The sequence below is a fragment of the Scophthalmus maximus genome, chromosome 19 (genome assembly GCF_022379125.1).
Source record: "Scophthalmus maximus strain ysfricsl-2021 chromosome 19, ASM2237912v1, whole genome shotgun sequence".
In the NCBI taxonomy this organism is placed as follows: Eukaryota; Metazoa; Chordata; class Actinopteri; order Pleuronectiformes; family Scophthalmidae; genus Scophthalmus; species Scophthalmus maximus.
In genome coordinates, this window is record NC_061533.1 from 14,897,501 (window position 1) to 14,915,468 (window position 17,968).

The 17,968-nt window shown below is 44.0% G+C and overlaps 1 protein-coding gene and 2 long non-coding RNA genes across 9 annotated transcripts in view; 1 reads left to right on the plus strand and 2 right to left on the minus strand.

Moving 5' to 3' along the window:
* Positions 1–5,887, minus strand: part of LOC118313590 — a 36,834-nt gene extending 30,947 nt beyond the window's left edge. Inside the window, exon 1 of the long non-coding RNA XR_004794486.2 lies at positions 5,487–5,887. This is a non-coding gene — a long non-coding RNA (uncharacterized LOC118313590). The remainder of the gene's footprint in view (positions 1–5,486) is intronic.
* Positions 5,888–7,041: 1,154 nt separating this feature from the next.
* On the plus strand, positions 7,042–12,108 carry LOC118313591. The gene is made up of 2 exons (XR_004794487.2): positions 7,042–7,417; positions 8,367–12,108. It is a non-coding gene; the product is annotated as an uncharacterized LOC118313591 (long non-coding RNA).
* A 263-nt stretch (positions 12,109–12,371) lies between these two features.
* mef2cb (myocyte enhancer factor 2cb) overlaps positions 12,372–17,968 on the minus strand; it is a 197,335-nt gene continuing 191,738 nt past the window's right edge. For all 7 annotated transcript variants that reach the window (XM_047328995.1, XM_047328998.1, XM_047328997.1 and 4 more), the window contains 3 exons: positions 17,232–17,361; positions 16,687–16,822; positions 12,372–16,330 (listed from right to left, as the gene is read on the minus strand). In XM_047328995.1, coding sequence (XP_047184951.1) covers positions 15,985–16,330; positions 16,687–16,822; positions 17,232–17,361 — 612 coding nt within the window. In that variant the 3' untranslated portion in view covers positions 12,372–15,984. The remainder of the gene's footprint in view (positions 16,331–16,686; positions 16,823–17,231; positions 17,362–17,968) is intronic.

Below are 17,968 nucleotides of genomic sequence, written 5' to 3' on the forward strand. Positions count from 1 at the left end.
CATTAGCCAATCTTTTCATACATAATTAAAGCGGGGGGGGGGGGGGGGGGGGGGGGGGGGGGGGGGGGGGGGGGGCAGAATCAAAAAGAAGCACACTGGATACGATATTGCAGAAAATTTAGTGAATGATATGAGATGTTAGCTTAGATACAGGGCCCAGAAGGTTTCTTCTTCTTCTTCTTCTTCTCTGGACCGTCATTTAGTGTGGCCCCCAGACTTGAAAACAGTGTTCCCTTTCATAAAGCTGGTCGACAATTTCAATCGACTTAACCGTGGACAATGAGACTTGTTTTATTCACTGCTGCTCGGCCCAAATTGTGTTCTGAATTTTTTTTCTTTCGGGGCAAGCGAACCAGGTATTGTATACTTGTCTTTGATAGGGGCCGGGACAAGAGACACTAGTTTTGTCTGATGGTGTGAGAAAGTCAGCAAGAGACCTTTTCAGCAAAAGGCAGTGTTGAATCCATACAGCTCTGTGGCTCCATTCAGCACTGCACTTGAATAATAATCTCTGCTGCTGTTAGTACAAAACTATAAGTATACTATGTACTGTGTTATTATATATATATATATATATATATATATATATATACATACACATACATACACAGTATATAGTATACTTAGTATTAGTATTAAGTTTCTACTAATAACATAAAACGTCTAATCTTAAATTGGTCTTTGTTCCTGGTCAAGTTCAAAGGCAAACAATGCACCTACATATATGCCCCAGATTTCTTTATGCAACATTAATGTGCGTAATCAGTTATTCCCAGGCGAAGTGCCGCACGCTCGAGTGGGGCCACGCAGGATTACCGAGTCGCAGCACCTCCCTTTCAAATTCATAAACTCGCATAGTTTTTAGATAATGACCAGAAGTTCTCATTATCAGCACAATTGGCGAGACATTACGCATTCAGGACCGTTACTACTCCACGTTTAGGAGCGCCGCGTCGGCTGGGGCTGGGAAACGTCGCCCCTTTTCTTTGGGGATGCAGATGAGTCTGGTGCACTTGACGTCTTTTCATGACCCCTGTCGGCCCCCATCCCCCCCACCCCCTCCCAGCCCCTCCAGGCCCTCACGGCGCTGTCTGTCATATTGGGCCTGGGCATGGCATTGCCACTTGCCCCACCGAGCGTGGGAATGGGATCGTCCAGTCGTTCACATCTCCTGCACTGCGGTTAACGGAATCAATTAAGCAGGCCCGACCCCCCCACATCTCCCCAATCCCCTCACTCGCACCCTCCCTCTTCTGCCACCTCCCTCCCTCTCCTAACCCCCGCTCCCCACCCCTGTCGTCGTCGCCCCCCCCCCCCCCCCCCCCCCCCCCCCCCCCCATTTTTGGTCAGTTCAGTATATGTCCTAATTATTACTGTTTGGGATGCCAGCGCCGTTGCCTGGCCGGACAGGATCATGCTGAAATAAGAAGTAGTGAGGCGCACACGTGGGTTTATGCATGTCACTCTTTACACTCGCCGATGTTAAAACGTCATTGAAATTGAAATAAGATTTAAAAACATTACTCATGTTGGGGGATGAAATAGGAAATAAACATATCAATTAATAGTAATGCAATATCTGGCGTGGAGTAAAGTTTAGCTCGCGCGCGCGTGTGTGTGTGTGAGAGAGAGAGAAGAGAGAGAGAGAGAAGAGAGAGAGAGAGAAGAGAGAGAGAGAGAAGAGAGAGAGAGAGAGAAGAGAGAGAGAAAGGGAGCATATTAAAATGTTGTAATGTGGATGGCTGCGCGCACCTGTGCTTACCAACAACGTGTTTTATATGCTCCCTGAAAAAGGTTATGGATCAAATTATGGAGAGTGCACAAACAAAGCTGCCCACATTCCTGGTCTAACGTCTAACTTTTAACTTATACACGTAAATATGTACACTGTGGGGGGAAATGACAACATCAGACAAGAAACAAAAATAAGAAAACAAGACGTATTTGATTCCAAAACATCTTCCATCTCAGGTCCATCCGAAATTCAGCAGTGTGCCATGGGTCCTCCACAAGTCTCCGACGAGTCTGGAAGTAGTTTTTACTTTCGGTTATCTAGCTTTATGACGAGCAGAACACTCATACAGCTAGATAACCAAAGATAACAACCCACTTCCCAATCTCCAGCAATAATCCACAGGGGCAAGTCCTCTTCGGGTCTCAAAGTTCCCACCTCTCAGAACTCGGAACGAATTGCGCAAAAAGTCACTTTTCATGTCACATTCGTGCGTGATATTCCTTACGTTCCCTTTTTTTTTTTCTTTCTTTTTTTTTGCCATTGAGGGGCAACTATTGCACAGCCTCAGCTGTTATACACCCGGTGTTAAAAAGGTGGCGATTCTTCGGGGGGTGGGGGTGGAAAAAAAAGAGAAGATATAATCCCAGTGTTCATGTCATATTCACTTGACATTAACCAATATTACTGAGTTGAAGAAGGCCTTGAAAATCGCGGGTAAGGTGCAGTCATCCTTGCACGGGGCCCTAATTTGCAATGCAAATAGCTTCAATCCCACAAAAGGCTCTTTCGCCTCTATTAAGTCGTTGTGGCAGCAGCAATAGATATCCTGCGAGGCCGGCGGAGAAGAAACACCGTAGAGAAGGGGGGAAATCCGGTTTCCTGGGGAAAGTGCAATAACAACACAAGGAATTACGACGCAAATGTTTCGGATTAGGAAGACAGGCGCCTGGTTTTTTTTTTCTTAGGGTTTTTTTTTTGTTTTTTTTAAACCAGTGTCAAGTTGTCCGATTACATCCAGAATGCATTTAAGGAAAGAGAAAGCCGACGACTGAGTCCGTTCTGCAGGCTGCGTGGTCGGTCGGTCTGAAAAGAGTGTGTGTGGTGGGGGGGGGGGATAAGGGCCATCCCCGAAGGATAAGGGGGTGGCCAAAATATGGACCAACCCCGGTGAGGTCAAAGGCCTCGGACCACGACGATGTAACTGCGGTGATGTCATGAACAACCACCCCCAAAAAAAAAAAATCGCGAACGCACCCTCCTCTCCATGCACAGTCTCCATCCATTACACGGCGCGCGTTTGGAACAAGTCCGCCTCGCAACGACTCGTCCGCCCGCCTCCTCCCGCGCGGGGGTGGAAACGGATGACAGGGAAACCATATGGGTTGTTGTTGTTTTTCACAGAATACGAGCGATTCAACTGCTTTTAAAGGAGGCGATCGGACATGTAACCTAGTAGCACAAAGGAAACGAAACAACGCCGGGGCGAGAGCATCCCGGAGCTGCCCGAGCGCCACAGCGTCTCTCTCTCTGTCTCTCTCTGTCTGTCCACCGTAGGCTGCTCTCTGATCGCTCTGCTCGTCGCTCTCCTCCTCACACGAAGGACCACCGTCGGAGTTAAATTCCTCTCACATGGTCGGTTTTGCGTCGAGATCCTGACTGGTGTGTGGGTTTTTTTTTTTGTCATCGTCACGTCCGAAGGGGTTGTCTGTACAATGGTACTCAGGTAGGCTGTGGCCAGCATGTCGCCTCGCGCGTAATAGTAGCCCCAAAGCGCTGCACGACGCCCGTACGTTCGCCCCCTGCACTTCCCCGTGGGCTGCAGGCAGCAGAATAGCAGCCAACCGACAGCTCGGCACACTCTTGGGTCAATATATAAGATCTTCGCAACTGAGTCAACAATAACGGGCACGAAGGGGGACATGTGATGGATCATGCGCAGCAGCATGCGACTGCAGGTTACCGAGTGTAGCCCGAGACCTTCGAGGACAACTTTGATTCTGTTCGGCCCGTGAGACAAAAGTTCATCCTCTGACAGTGATTGACTTAATTCGTGCGCGTTCGCCTGTGAGTGGGAGCGCGCGCGCGTGTGTGTGTGTGCGCGTGTGTGAGAGAGAGAGTGAGAGAGAGAGATAGTGTGAGAGTGTGTGTGTGTGTGTGTGAGAGAGAGAAAGAGAGAGAGAGAGAGAGAGAGAGTGTGTGTGTGTGTGTGTGTGTGTGTGTGTGTCAGTGTGCGTGTGTGTGTTTGGGTGGGTGTGTGTGTGGGGGGGGGGGGGGGGGTGCCTGCTGCGTATGACAGGAAAAGTGAATTATAAGGTGGTGACAAAGTTACACACATATTATTTTTCAGTGGCGTCATCAGCATTTTTCTCTTTCGTCAGACGTCCCCTTCACTTGCCACAGTTTTTTTTAAATGTGGCTCTCAAGTTTACTCTCCCTTCGTCGGTGGGAGGGGCAAAGCAGAGGTGGGGGCTTTTTTTTAATGAGAAAACGTATGTATGTATCAAGCCCTGTGCATTTCAACATGGCAGCCATAATTTAGCCCCTTGACTATTCACAGTCATAGCTATTGCTTTCTTATTTCTGTCCCAGCCAACCGTTTTGTAAATGTCTCATTCCACCTGCAACACATGACACGAGCCAGCAGCCTGGATTTGTCCAAATGGACTGTGGAAAATCCTTAAAAATTGTATAAAATCTGAATGGTGAGCTGTGAGCTCACCATTCAGATTTTAGAGCACACCTCATTAAGGTGGAGGAGGCTTCAAATCAGGCCTCCCACACACACAGAGAGAGGCCACGCTTTAATTGCACCACACTTTAAAAGGCCAGCTGATCTTCTTGAAATTGAAATAGAACAAATATTTCCCTGAAGGTTAACATCAAAAGGGCGCGTTTATATTCGCATTTTTTTTAGCGTGATAACACAAATAAACAGCACAGTGAACGATTTGTTTCCGGTGCTGGTGACGTTATTGATTTGATATATGGCAAAAATGAAGTCGCGATTTTTGTGTGATTTGTGTTTAAATCCATTTGTCCTGGTCCCGTCCCCTGAAATAATTTCAAGCACATCGCTGCCAAAATCACACTTCTCACACTGTTCACACACACACACACACACACACACACACACACACACACACACACACGATATTATATTTGCTGGAATGAAATGTGCCTTATAAAGGCCTAATGATAATAATAAGAATAATAAGAACAATTATTTCAATCAACCGGTCTGAGATTGAAGTTTTTTGAGAACCAGAGATTTCTCTCAATTACAATGTGGGATACTGTCGAATAAACTTTCAGTTGGACTCAGTGGCAGAAGACAGACTGTAGAGCGAAGCCTGCTACAAAGTGCAAAATATTGATTTGACTTTAGCAATTGTAAGAATATGTAATCAGGTCTTATGGGGGGAAAAAAATATTTAGCACACGGTGAGTTGTGGCACATGCGGTTGCTTCTAAAAAGATGCGCCAAGCAGGTCTGATCGGTGCGCCCCGGTTCCCAAAATGTGAGGAAACATTCACAGTCAAAAAACTTCACATTTCCCTCTAAGTACGTGGAATCTCTCCACGAATCACAGCACAAAACAAAACACACAACATATTATCGATATCTTAACATGGAACTTTTTATATATATATATATATATATATATATATATATACGCAAGGAGACCTTTACGCACACGACTGCCACCGCACGCAGCCCATTAAAGCATGAGGCACCAAAAGTTGTACTTACTTCCCGGAGGTGAGTCGAATCGCTGCGATGGACCAGAACGCGTCCCAAAGCAGGAGGACAGCGGCGGCGGTCGGCTGGGTCCGTGTCTGTCCTCGTGTGACATACGTTCCCCTCAAATATCCCAGCCGTGTTAATTGGCGGGGGGCATCACTTTAAAAATTGCCGCTAACACCCGGCGGCCCCTGCACAAGGCGCGCCACGTACAGCTGCTCTGCGCGAAGCACGAGCACATCATCCCGAGCACACGATAAACGGGAGAGGAGGAGAGGAGGAGAGGAGGAGAGAGGAGGAGAGGAGGAGATGGACGGGGAGGGACGGCGAGAGGGAGAGGGATGCGGGGAGGGAGACAACTTTCCCACAACGTCGGCAAGCGCCAAATAGAAAAGTGCAAGCACAGTTGAGAACTCAGAGTGCGCAAGTTTTTTTTTTTTGTTCATGTTGGTGATGGTGTGGGATGGAGCGGGGGGGGGGGGGGGGGGGGGGGGTTGTGATGATGAAGGGGAGGAGGGGATGTAAAGTCCATCCTTCTGTGCGACGAGAGGACGTGCTCGGAAATTCAAACAAGTTCCCTCGGTTCTTTTGTTGCACGCACGAACTGAGGCAGCATTGTTCCCGGTGCTGGCGTGGACCTCTGCCCCCCCCCCCCCCCCCCCCCTCTCTCTCCCTCCTCTGCCCCCCTGACCAGGTTACGAAGTGAGCCTCGCAGTTGGGTGGGTAATGAATTTGCTGCAGGCGCTCCGCTAACGCCTTTTGACAAACGGAACGCATTTACCGGGTTCCAGACAGAAGGGGGGGAATGATTTGCTACATGCAATTCCCAAACTAAGTCCAGAATGAGGTCAGTAATAAAAAAAAATTAAAAAAGAAGGAAAAAAAAGGAAAAATACAATACACGAAACTGAACTCAAATGGTTTGATTGGATCTGTGTGTATAGCACACAGGCCTAAATACCAGAACACCACATTGATGAATTGACCTTGGTCCCAGTAGCCTAATAAGAGGTAATCGTATAAGACCCCCCTCCCCTCCTAAACAGGACACACACACACACACACAGACACACACACACACACACACGGAGTTAGAGAGAGAGAGAGAAGAGAAGAGAGAAACGTTTCACACGAAAAAGTTGACGGTGACCTACTTGTCAGTAGTCGGAACCAGTGCGTGTCTCTAATTCTCTTACTGATGACGACACACACTTTCTGTTTGTGTTTTGTGAATGTGTTATAATGTTCAACTTCTCTGCAGAGATATACCATGTACTTGTCGGCTATTGGCACACACGCGTCATTCTAAACCCTGCTTTGTTATTTTGACACAAGTCGCAATTTTTGTTGATATTTTTTTCCCCCTGAACAAACAATAAACACGAGAAAAAATAAATGTCATAAAATCAGGACGATTGTAAAACAAAACCTAGGCAAACGCAAATGGAGCGCTGAGTAACCTCTCTCCTCATAGACCCCCCCCCCTCCCTCCGCCTTTGCCTAATTGCAGGCGTATCCATTACATTCAACCGGATTCACGTTTTAGTTTAACAGCGAGGGCACGTTCAATGACGTAGACAAGCATATCAGCGACGTGCAGCCATATTTAAATACATCAAGGCAATTAGCGCATCAAAATATGCAAATCCCGCATACAGGCTACATAGTCCGCCCTGCTGCAGTCGGAGTATAATTCCCCCCCAGCTCAGTTCTTGGGTGTTTGATTTGCCGTTTTGAAAGCCAACATAGTCTTTGCGTGGTGATTTTTTGTGCGTGTTGTTTTTGTTTTTCCAAGACGCTTCGTTAGACGTGAACGGGACAGAAGGGGAGAGACAGACGCGAGGAGACGGGGAACCGCGGCTCCTGTGGAAAAACCGCCCATGCGTAATGAGACGACCACGCTCCGCCATGCTCGATTCTCCGACGCCGTTGGCTCTGGTGTGCGTATTATTTTTAATATTGATGCATATTCAGTGGACAGATTTGCATTTGCACACTTAGATGTGGCGCTTATTTCGGCGTATAGGTTTGCACGATTCTGCGTCCGGATATGGGTGTGAAGCCCCCGTGTGTGTGGAGTCTGCTGCAGCGATGGCATTTATCCCCTCCAAATTTCACACCTCATATTCAGATTGTAGGCTACTGCGGTCCTGACTTGTACAGCAACGCCACACCGACGTCCCTGTCGTCATAACGGTAACCCGATTGAACGACTCCCTTTAATCTGAATGATGTAAATCGGCTACATGGCTTAGAATACTCATATAGAGCATGTATGAACAAAGCGCTCTTATGTGGCGGACAAACAATAGAGGAAACGCTGAGGAGGCGGAGGCGGAGGAGGAGGAGGAGGTGATGCCTTCAGACGTTTTTTGTTTTTGTTTTTTTTTGCGGCTGGCCCACGAGTGTGACATCGTCTGTGAGAAAAAAACTAATAACAAGAAAGAAAATAAAAAAAGAAAGTATCGGGCCGGTGACGCTGCGCTGACATTTATGGCAACGATTTCTCCCGACTGTCTCCTCGAGGTCCGTGCACGCGCGCCCCGGTGCCAGCGGTGGTGCGCGCGCTGGGAGAGCATGTCTTCAATCGTCGCATAATGGGAAATGGGGAAAATAGAAGACAGGCATTCCCATTCAAGTATTCGTACTTTGTTTTTTTGTGGTTGTTTCCTTTTCTTACTTTCCATTTCTTCCGAAAATTGCACCAGCTGCGTCTTTGCGCTCTGCACAGACAAAACAAAACGAATAAACTAATCAAACATTTTCAACTTACCCCCAATTTACAAGAAATCCCAGCCAGGCTGCTGCTGTAACTCGGAGGGTCTTGGTCATATATACAGTGCGTGCATCCTATCCATGAAGTTGGTGGGACGTTGTTTTTTTTTCCAGGAGGGCGAACTTTTGTGCCGAAGCAGGTCCAGAGCTGCTCCCCTCGTCCATTGAACCTTGGCTCTTAAACTGCTCGTGGCTGAACACCAGTGGTCGGACTGGCTCACGTAAAGACTTCCAAACTCCACAGGAGTCCTCCACCCCACCTATTCTGGGCTCCCCACGCCAAAAGAAAGGAGTAATACTCAGCCCACGCATTACTTGCTGTAAAACATTAGGATATTACCTTATAGGTTGCTCCTTTAATCATCATATTCTTTTCAATTGGCCACTTTTTTTCTCCTTCTTTTCATCCCTTGAATTATGCAGGTAACTTATTTTATATTCAAAAATAACTATCCGAGGGTCAATTGTGTTCACACTTTTGCCACAGACAGAATATAGCGATAATTGTTCCATTAAGATATCATTCATTTTTTTTACGAAGAGGTTGTTTGATAGACAATTTAACAAAACCATGTGTGATCTTCTCACTGACACGATTCGATATTGATTAATTTGTTAAAACACGTCTTTCTCAGACCTTCAACATTAGAAGGGTAAATCAATTTTTACTCCTTATCCACCTTTTATTTTTATTTTGTAATTGTTGAAACTCTATTCTACATACACAGGTCCACATTCGGTAATAAGAGTTGAATGGGGGGGGGGGCTGCTCAGTGATCCTCATTTGAATCAATTATCGGAGAGAAACATTCATAGACACCGGATTACTCATCTGTTCCCGGTGATATACAATAACTTCGTTGAATTCAGTAAAATGGTGATTGTTGCGTGATTATACAGTGTTCCGGTGAAGCGGGAAGAAAAATAATAACAGATGACAACAGATGACAACAAAAGATAAGATGAAAACATGGACGAATAAAAACAGCCCGATTTTCTTTTTTACTCTCAAATGATGTTATTGGGGATGTGATGTCAGCCAACATCTTATGTGGCTACCATCATTTATCATTATCGATTTTACCATATATTTTATATTAAAACGATGCAAGAAAAATAATCACAGGCGGTCATTTTCTTTTCGGAAATCATCAGTGAGTCTAAAACCGTATTTATGTGGACACATTTCAAATGGTGGTGGTGGAGGCCATGCAGCAGCAGTCATATAGGAACAGGGCAGAACAGTGGAAACTGGTGTAATGAGACAAAGAACCAGTCAAGCAATTTTTTCAATACGTCCAGCTGTTATTGTGCACTGCACCGTGCACTAATGAGAACGTATTATTATTATAATAATAATTGTTATTATTATTATCATTCTTACTGTTGTTGTTGTTGTTGTTGTTACAGTCCTTACATTACTGTACATCTTAATCTTAATCCTTATAGGATCTGGAGTGTAGATGTAAATGGTAAGGGAGGAAGAGTTTTATTTTTAACTGTATCTGCACTGTGCCTCGCGTAATAATAAAAACAATAATATTAATAATAATAAAATTGATAATAATAAAAAAGTTTTTTTTTAAGGCAGTTAGAGAAGCGCAGAGGCTAATCTGGGTAATTGTGGTGCATCTGCATGAATGGCTTTGGAGACTGAAGGTGAGGAGGAGGAGGAGGAGAAAGGTTACGAGCCTTGTCAACTTCACGACTAAATGGTGACATCTAGTGGCGATTTAGGGGAACGTCGATGAAAAGGGGGGGGGGGGGGGGCGTACATCCTCCACCACGGTCAGTGAGGTTCACGTGCCACCTGCACGCGCCCTTCATTTCACCCCACCCACCTTCAGTCATTCACTCTCATTTCTAAATATATATTCTTTTAGAAAATATGTACACAAGACAATCTTTAAATATACAGTCTATTAAAATCTATAAAAAAAACATTTGCTGAGAACCTTCGTTGCCACAGCCCAGTTTGATAAGATGTCTGACTCGACTGACTGGTCTACAGATGTTACAGATGTGCAGGGTGACTGTGACACTAAACTGATTCAAATGGTCCTATACTTCCATCAACCCTTCGCCTATAGTTTTTTGGGGGGGATATTGACCTATAGATCTAGATATTGTTTCTTATTTGGAAGTTATTCCCTGACTTTTTCTTTCATAAACTCACATATTTTTTTTGACCTCACACTTTTTGACCCATTGCCTTTTGGGACACTGACACTGGTCGGACTCGAGCCAACTCGACCCTCGACGTGTTTTTTTTTCCTTCTTTCTTTTGAGAATGTGTGAGAACATGCTTTCACAATGGATACTTCCTGACATATAATAAATCGCACTGTGTCTGCGGTGTCTTCATAACCGCTGGAATGAACCCCCTTCAGACTCGATCGGACCTGGTCTACGTCATCCAGCAATCTCAGAAAAGGCTCGACTATTTAAGGGTCAGGATGTAAATTCATTTATTTCGTGCGCACCTGCTCCAGGGTGTATGGAGCTGTTGTTTTCCTTTTTCTTTCTGCGGTTACAATATTAAGCTACTTGTGAGATTCAATTAAACACTGTTTAAAAAAACATGCCGCTTTATAACACCGCCCCATTATCACATATGGTTTGGTTTAATTTCCGTTTCTGACAAATCCATTGCACTGATACGATAGAAACAATCTATGCCTAATACACCTTTATGATGGGAAATCGAAAGCTCTAAATATCACGACTAATTCAAAGGAATGTATTCAATTACATTTAAAACGATGGGTTTGAATCAATTTCATCCACAGGTAGACATTAAGTCACACTTAAAAGATAGTAAAAGGAATCATTCAATCTAATTGATGGGAGAAAATTCAATAATAATCATACTAATAATAATAATAATAATAGTAATAATAAGTCACATGGCTCCCAGAGTTTCTAAATACAATAATAATATCTAAGTAGCATTTGAACGTTCACTTCAAGCTCGGAGTGTTTCCTCAAGTCAGCACAAATGTAGCTTTGATTCGAATAGCACATATTAATGACGTGAACAAAGTGAATATTTCAACACGCGGGCTGTCACGTATCTCGAACTCTAACGAAAAAAACCTCAGCAAATCAAAAAAAAAGAAAAAGAAAAGAAGAATGTCTTAATTCTTTAGAAATAAGCCGCTCTATGTCAATGAATCAAACGGCTCAAAAAGCTCGCTGTTGAATTGCAGTTCATTTGCAGCGGGATGACTTCGTTTGATGGTTCGTTTTGATCCGTATCAACTGTGGGACGTCCGCTCTTCGACAGGGGTCCACACGACCGGACGTTGTCGGCGGGGAAGCACATGCAGGTTGGAGAGGAGCACAGAGGCCACAGAGGCGCCAGGCTGCGGGTGTCTCATCTGTAGAGTCTGTGTTTGCATTGTTGGCAACGTGTAACTGTTCTCATCTATTAGTTTTCATAAGCAGGAACTTCGCCACCCACTGCAATCGACAAATGAATATGCAACTCTTGGACTTATATCAAAGATGTCTTTGTGTCAGACATTCCCACGTGGCTGTCACAAGGAAACCAGCGAGGGAAAACGTTCCAGCAGAAGATTTTAGCAAATGAGCTATTTCCTTTCTTTCTTTCTTTCTTCCTTTCTTTCTTTCTTTCTTTCTTTCTTCCTGTCTTCTCACGTGTAAGTATCAGGGGGATTTTTGTTCCACATCCCTCTGATTTGCAGATCAATCTCTGGATTGAAGATGAACATGTTTGTCCCTGTGGAGTGAAGATCCATGTGCACTATGAGAAACGATGATGCTACTGTAATTTGCTTAAAGTGAGACGAGCCTTGGCTCTGAATGTCAAATAAATGACGTTTGCAGGACTATTCATGGTGCACTGTCGAATCTGTTTTAATGTCAAGAAACAAATGTGAAAACCATTGTGATTGTTTCAGTGTCATGGAGTTGATGTTTTCTTGAAGTGAAGCTGCTTTTGCACACATGCTCAGACTTCCAGATTATTTTAACGTGTCTATATAAATGTGTGTGTGTGTGTGTGTGTGTGTGTCTTCTTTTTGCACATGTATGAAAGTTGGGAGTGCATGCAGAAACAAGTCAAACACAATGAAATCACACCGAGTCACATCAGGATAACTAAGAAAGCCAGTAACTTTACTGAAATCTCTGCAAAATACAAATAGCCTTTCCCTCCAGCAGAGGAGACTTCTTTTCCCCCCCATCCCCATACCTTTTCACTACATACAGCTGAATCAAGTCCCTTGAGTTACAGAGATGTGGATTTAATTTAATACCATCTTAGTCTCTTACACGTGACGACAAAGGCCAGCTTTTGCCGCTGAAAGCCGCTCTTGCGTTCCAGAAAACATTAGTTCCAAACTTCCCCGTTTTCAGGTTTATACAAGCTACATTGATACTACAGACGGACTTTTTTTTTTAAGCATTTTAACATATTACTCGTTTTTTCTTTTTTTTCAAACTCCTTTTCAGCTTTTGAATACAACTTAAATAAACCACAAACACGATGGAGCAACAAAGAATCCCAAGTGAATATTGGGACCTGAAGCAATGGTATGTTACTACACATGACTGTACAGGTGTATGGTCTCCCCCCCCCCTTTGCACTGCAAGTGACTCATCAGAACATCAGCTGAGGTACTGCTGGGGTCAGTTTTGAGGTACCAACATTTAGTCTCGCATAATAATAATAATAATAATAATAATAATAATAATAATAATAGGGACAAAGAAGAACTGATCAACAGATGATGAAAAAGAATGGCTTCCAATTTCACAAACACAAAACAAAAGAAAGAAAGAAAGAAAAAAGAAAACCTTACATATAAATATAAAGACAAGAACTCTCCATGTCTTTTGGTTAGAGTTGTTGTCACAACTCCAGCACTCCAATTAACCACGACATGTTGGCATTATATCAGCAACAATCAGCAAGTAGTAATGATAATACGTGTTTAAATGTGCTTTGATCAAGTGGGCAACAAGCATGCTTTTCACACACACGATCAGGCCTGGACGATTCCGTTGAATCAGAAATTGTAAATACAAAATACGCTTTTGTTGCTTCTTTGCTTTGTGACCTTTTCAACGCAATGTGCACAGGGAGACACAAAACAAAACAGGTTCAAATACTGCGGTCGGTCGAGACAGTGCAGCCTGATAGCTAAAGCTACGTTTGACTGAAATTGAAATGTGAAAACAATTGTATATTTGAGCAAATTCTTTTTATTGTGTTGTTTCAATGCTTGCAAAAACCATAAATGAATGTGAAAATAAAAGTCGAGTTTACAACACAAAAAAAATAAATGCCACTGGCTTTGGTTTCTCCACACTTATGCTGCCTGAAACATCATGTATATATATTTATTTTTTTCTCAGCCTTTTTGTATTGAATAAAAAAACGAGAGAGAGAGATAGAGAGAGAGAACACTGTTATAGAGGCTCTGCCCCTGTTTGACTACACAGACTGTATACAGGAACAACAAAGTGAACCTGCATGAATTATGCACATAGAAATATCATAACACTTAAGTGACAGCAGATACGGGAGTGGGAGGAGGAGAGATATGTGGCTAGTTTTCGTTGTTTAAAAATAAGAGAAAATCCAAACAGCTATTTATCTTAAATAAACAATTGTGCTTCTCCCATACCAGCGTGACCAATTTTCTCCTTGTGTGTCTGAAGCTGAGCTGCCAGCGACACGCGGTGCATGATGTGGAACCCCTGTTCTGAAGAGTGGAACGAGAGGAGTCGCAGGACAGAAACACAGACTCAAATTAGCTTTCGGAAATGGTTGGGGGATAATTAATCACGATGCGCTTTCAAAAAATGATATTACACAAATTACAAAATTGCAGAGATTGATTCTGAGCTCGTGCAACGTCGCGTGCAAAGACGGTGTTGGAGAGCCGAGGTGGAGCAGAGAATAGATAATGTCAGGAGCATCGTTTTATGAGATTAGCCATATCGAATTAGGTAATTAAGGTAAAGAATGAAATAGCAGATGCGTAAAAAATTCCTCCAGGTTTGGACTGAGGGGTCGGTCATATTTCCTCATCAGCGTGACAATCATGCACATCATGTGTCAGTGTTCATTTCTGCCGTCCCCCAGTTCCAGTCTCGTGACATTTTCCACTAACGGGTTGTTATTTCAGCATTCAGGCCTGTCTGTCTGTCCGTCGTCCGCACACACACTGTGGCGACGCTCTCCGGCTGGTTTTAAAGGTTCGACTCTAAGTACGCCCCCGAAACAGCACTGCTCAGGGCTCAAATTAAACAAACCAGACAACATGTGCAACCGCACATAGAAACTCCACTAAGAAACCAACGGAAAAAAAATCATTATTATATATATTTATATATTAGAAAGCTATACACAAGCATGTTAATTTCACAGATTTTTTTTTTTAAAGATTCTTAATATTACCATTATTATATATAATTAGAAATACACGTTTAAAAACAAACCTCTACAAAGATAAAACAGTTCAGCAAAGCATTGGATCTCAGTCTGTTTTTTTTGTCTTTTTTCATGGCTTAGGGCTTCGGCGCCCTGTCATTCCCCCTCTGGGCGAACTATCCATCTCTTATTAGCAAAGCTATCAAAAAACACATTCTGGCTTATAGAAACTACAAAAAGCCACAAAAATGCTTTGCATTGTATTCCTTTCATATGAAAATATAAGCAAGTGTATCGTACAATTGTTTTTTATTTTTCCTTTTTTTGTTTTGTTTATTAATACTGAATAGTTAATACTAGATTGAGAGTTTTTTCCTTGATTACACTAACGTAGCTCTTCGATCAAAGGGTGGTCCTCGCGCGGCTCCGTTCTTTAAGGGGAGCGCTACAGTCACCGAAGGTCCCACGCGTTTAGCATCCGATTTGTCTGTTTTACCTGTACAATCCTTCAAATGTTGCATAAAAGCGTCTCATTTCGTGAGTAAATGAACCATGTAATGTCTGGCAACTTGACCCCATGCCCTTCCCCCCTTGACCCTCTATATTTACATAAATACGTTGAACCTGCAACATGACATCATCTAATGTTAACACACATTTTTGCAAGGGAGAACTGCAGAGAAGGTATATAGCAATGAAACTGACACTGTACACATGTATTGTTTGTCCAACTCAAGTGCTAAGGTGTTTTCCACTGGACACACTCATGTTAATGGGTTTATTTTTTTGTGCTTTTTTTTTTTGTTTCTAGTCACTGTTATATCGCTGAGGCAAATTTTAAGTTTTATGAAACAGAGTACCTGACTATTTTTTTGTTTATTTGTTGATATGCATATATGTACACATACACACGTGTAAAGATATATGCATACGTGATTCTTTTTATCCACAGACAATACAATTTATGCATAGTTCCCCAACAAAAATACCCTCTGATCCCATCCCAATCGACCAAACCCCCATTACAACACCCCACTGGTTTATATAATGTCAATATGTATAGCACACACACACACACACACACACGCACACACCCACTCAGCAAAAGGAAAAGAAAAAAGGAAAAGAAATTACAAACATATTTTTCGAAAAGGGTTGTCCCTTTTCTTTCCTTCGGCGTTGAAGAGAAAAAAGGAGAGGGGCCATGTGGTTGGGTGGTGAGCGAGAGGAGGAAGAGGAGGGAGCTGACTTGGGGGCACTGTAACGATGTGTTGTGTTGTCGGGGGGCTCAGGGTGACTCGGGGCACTGTGGGGGAGAGGACAGAGCGATCATGTTGCCCATCCTTCTGACAGGCGCACCCGTTTGATGGAGGGGCTCTCGCGCTCATCCAGGGTGGGCCGGGCCAGTCCCAGAGGGGAGTGGAACTCATTCCTGTGCTCATCACGGTCGCTGCCCTCATGGGAGCTGCTACAGCTGCTCAGGCTATCAACAGGGGAGCGTCCCGAGTCCTGGCGGGACGAGGTGTTCTGCGGTTGCTGTACCCCGCCACCGTAGCCCCCTGTGCTGCTGGTGCGATCTCTAGGAGGAGAAACAGGTTCGGACTTGATGTGCAGGCTTTGAGCAGTGGGCAGGGAGAGATTTGAACCCTGACATAAGTGAGAGCTAGAGCAATTTCTGTAGGAGGGAAAGGAAACACAAAGGGGGTTAAAGAGTTACAGAGCAAGAAAGTGATTTAAATATCAGTCTGCAAACATGACATGAATAAAACACACACACACAGACACACACACACACACACACACACACACACATACACACACACACAGACACACACACACACACACACACGTTGAATCTAACGCAAACAGTGTGGTGTCATATTTGTGTTGGACCTTGTGCGTCAAGGTTGAGCAGTGGAGGACTCTTAGATCTGTAGTGAGTGAGTGTAGCGTCTCAAAAAAGATCATCTCTAGCGATAACTCATGTGCGACATCACGCATTTCACAGCAGCACAACACCTCCACACTCACCCGAGCTGGCCGAGGGCTGAATGCTGCATGTTCTGAAGGTGTTGCTGTTGCCACCCACTCATTGAGCCAAGGTGAAGGGAGCTGCCACTGTTGAAGCCGGACAGGGAGGACAGATCTGCGCTATTCAGGGAATACTCTGTGTACAAACACACACACACAGGAAAAGAGGGAGGAGGATGTAGATTACAGGTTGTTCAGAGAAGGTCAAAGTTGCCATTAGCTTTCTCTGTTAAGGGCTGCTTCTAGTGCCAGTGGGTGTGACGATAGCACCATCTGCTGTTAGACTGTTGTATAACACTGAAAATTGGGAAGGAGATTTCAAAACGCAACCCATACATTTGAAATGAGTAAAATGATAATTTTTACAGATGAGCATTATCTATCAGACATAAATGAATTGTCTGGGCTCTATGGGCTTTGTAAAAGCTGACTGGAAATATATTGCATAGACTTAACAATATTCAGATGAGGTTCCTGCATTGACGAAAAGAAATGAGAATTGAATTCATAAAGAGCACACAGACTACACAGACTGTGGTACATACCGGTACCATAAGAAGTAGAGATGGCAGATGGGTAACCACCCATGCCTTGTCCTGGTAGAGTGGGAGTTGCTACTGATACCACTGGGGTGGCCAGCGACTGAGCCGACTGGGAGTTGTTTATTCTCTGGTTCTGAGACAGAAGAGGGGAAGACACAGAGGAAAAACAGAGACTGAGAACACAAAACCAACTCCCAGACAAAACAAACAAAAAACTGCAATAAAACCAGACAGGATTTTTCTTTTCTTTTTTTTTCTTTTTTTCAATTTCTTTCTTTCACCCAACAGATGCTGACAAAATGAATGTGATGCCAACTTCTAGGGAAATTAATCACTTGACGTGCAGCACGGCTGAACCCTGCCAACCCTATCATTTACCACCCTTTCCAAGGGCCCACTGTCGCTATAGTAACACCATCAGTCTCCACAGCAACACAGCTTAGCGACGGCAAGGGAGAGGCACTTTTCCGCGGCAGAGGGGATGGTTTGGCGGAATAAAATGGAGGTTTGTCTCAGAAAAAAAAGTGTACCTCTGTGTTGCTGTTCATTTCTATATTATGATTAATAAAAGCTGCACTTGTATGGCGTGAAGACAAAAGGAACGATGGGAAGAGTGGATAGAGGAGGGCTGAGAGAGAAAAGATGCCATGATGCTCTTACTGGGACACACCACTGGATGGCGCTACGTGACCTACAAAGAAGTCGTGCAACGTTGGTCATCTTCAGCACAGTCAGCCACG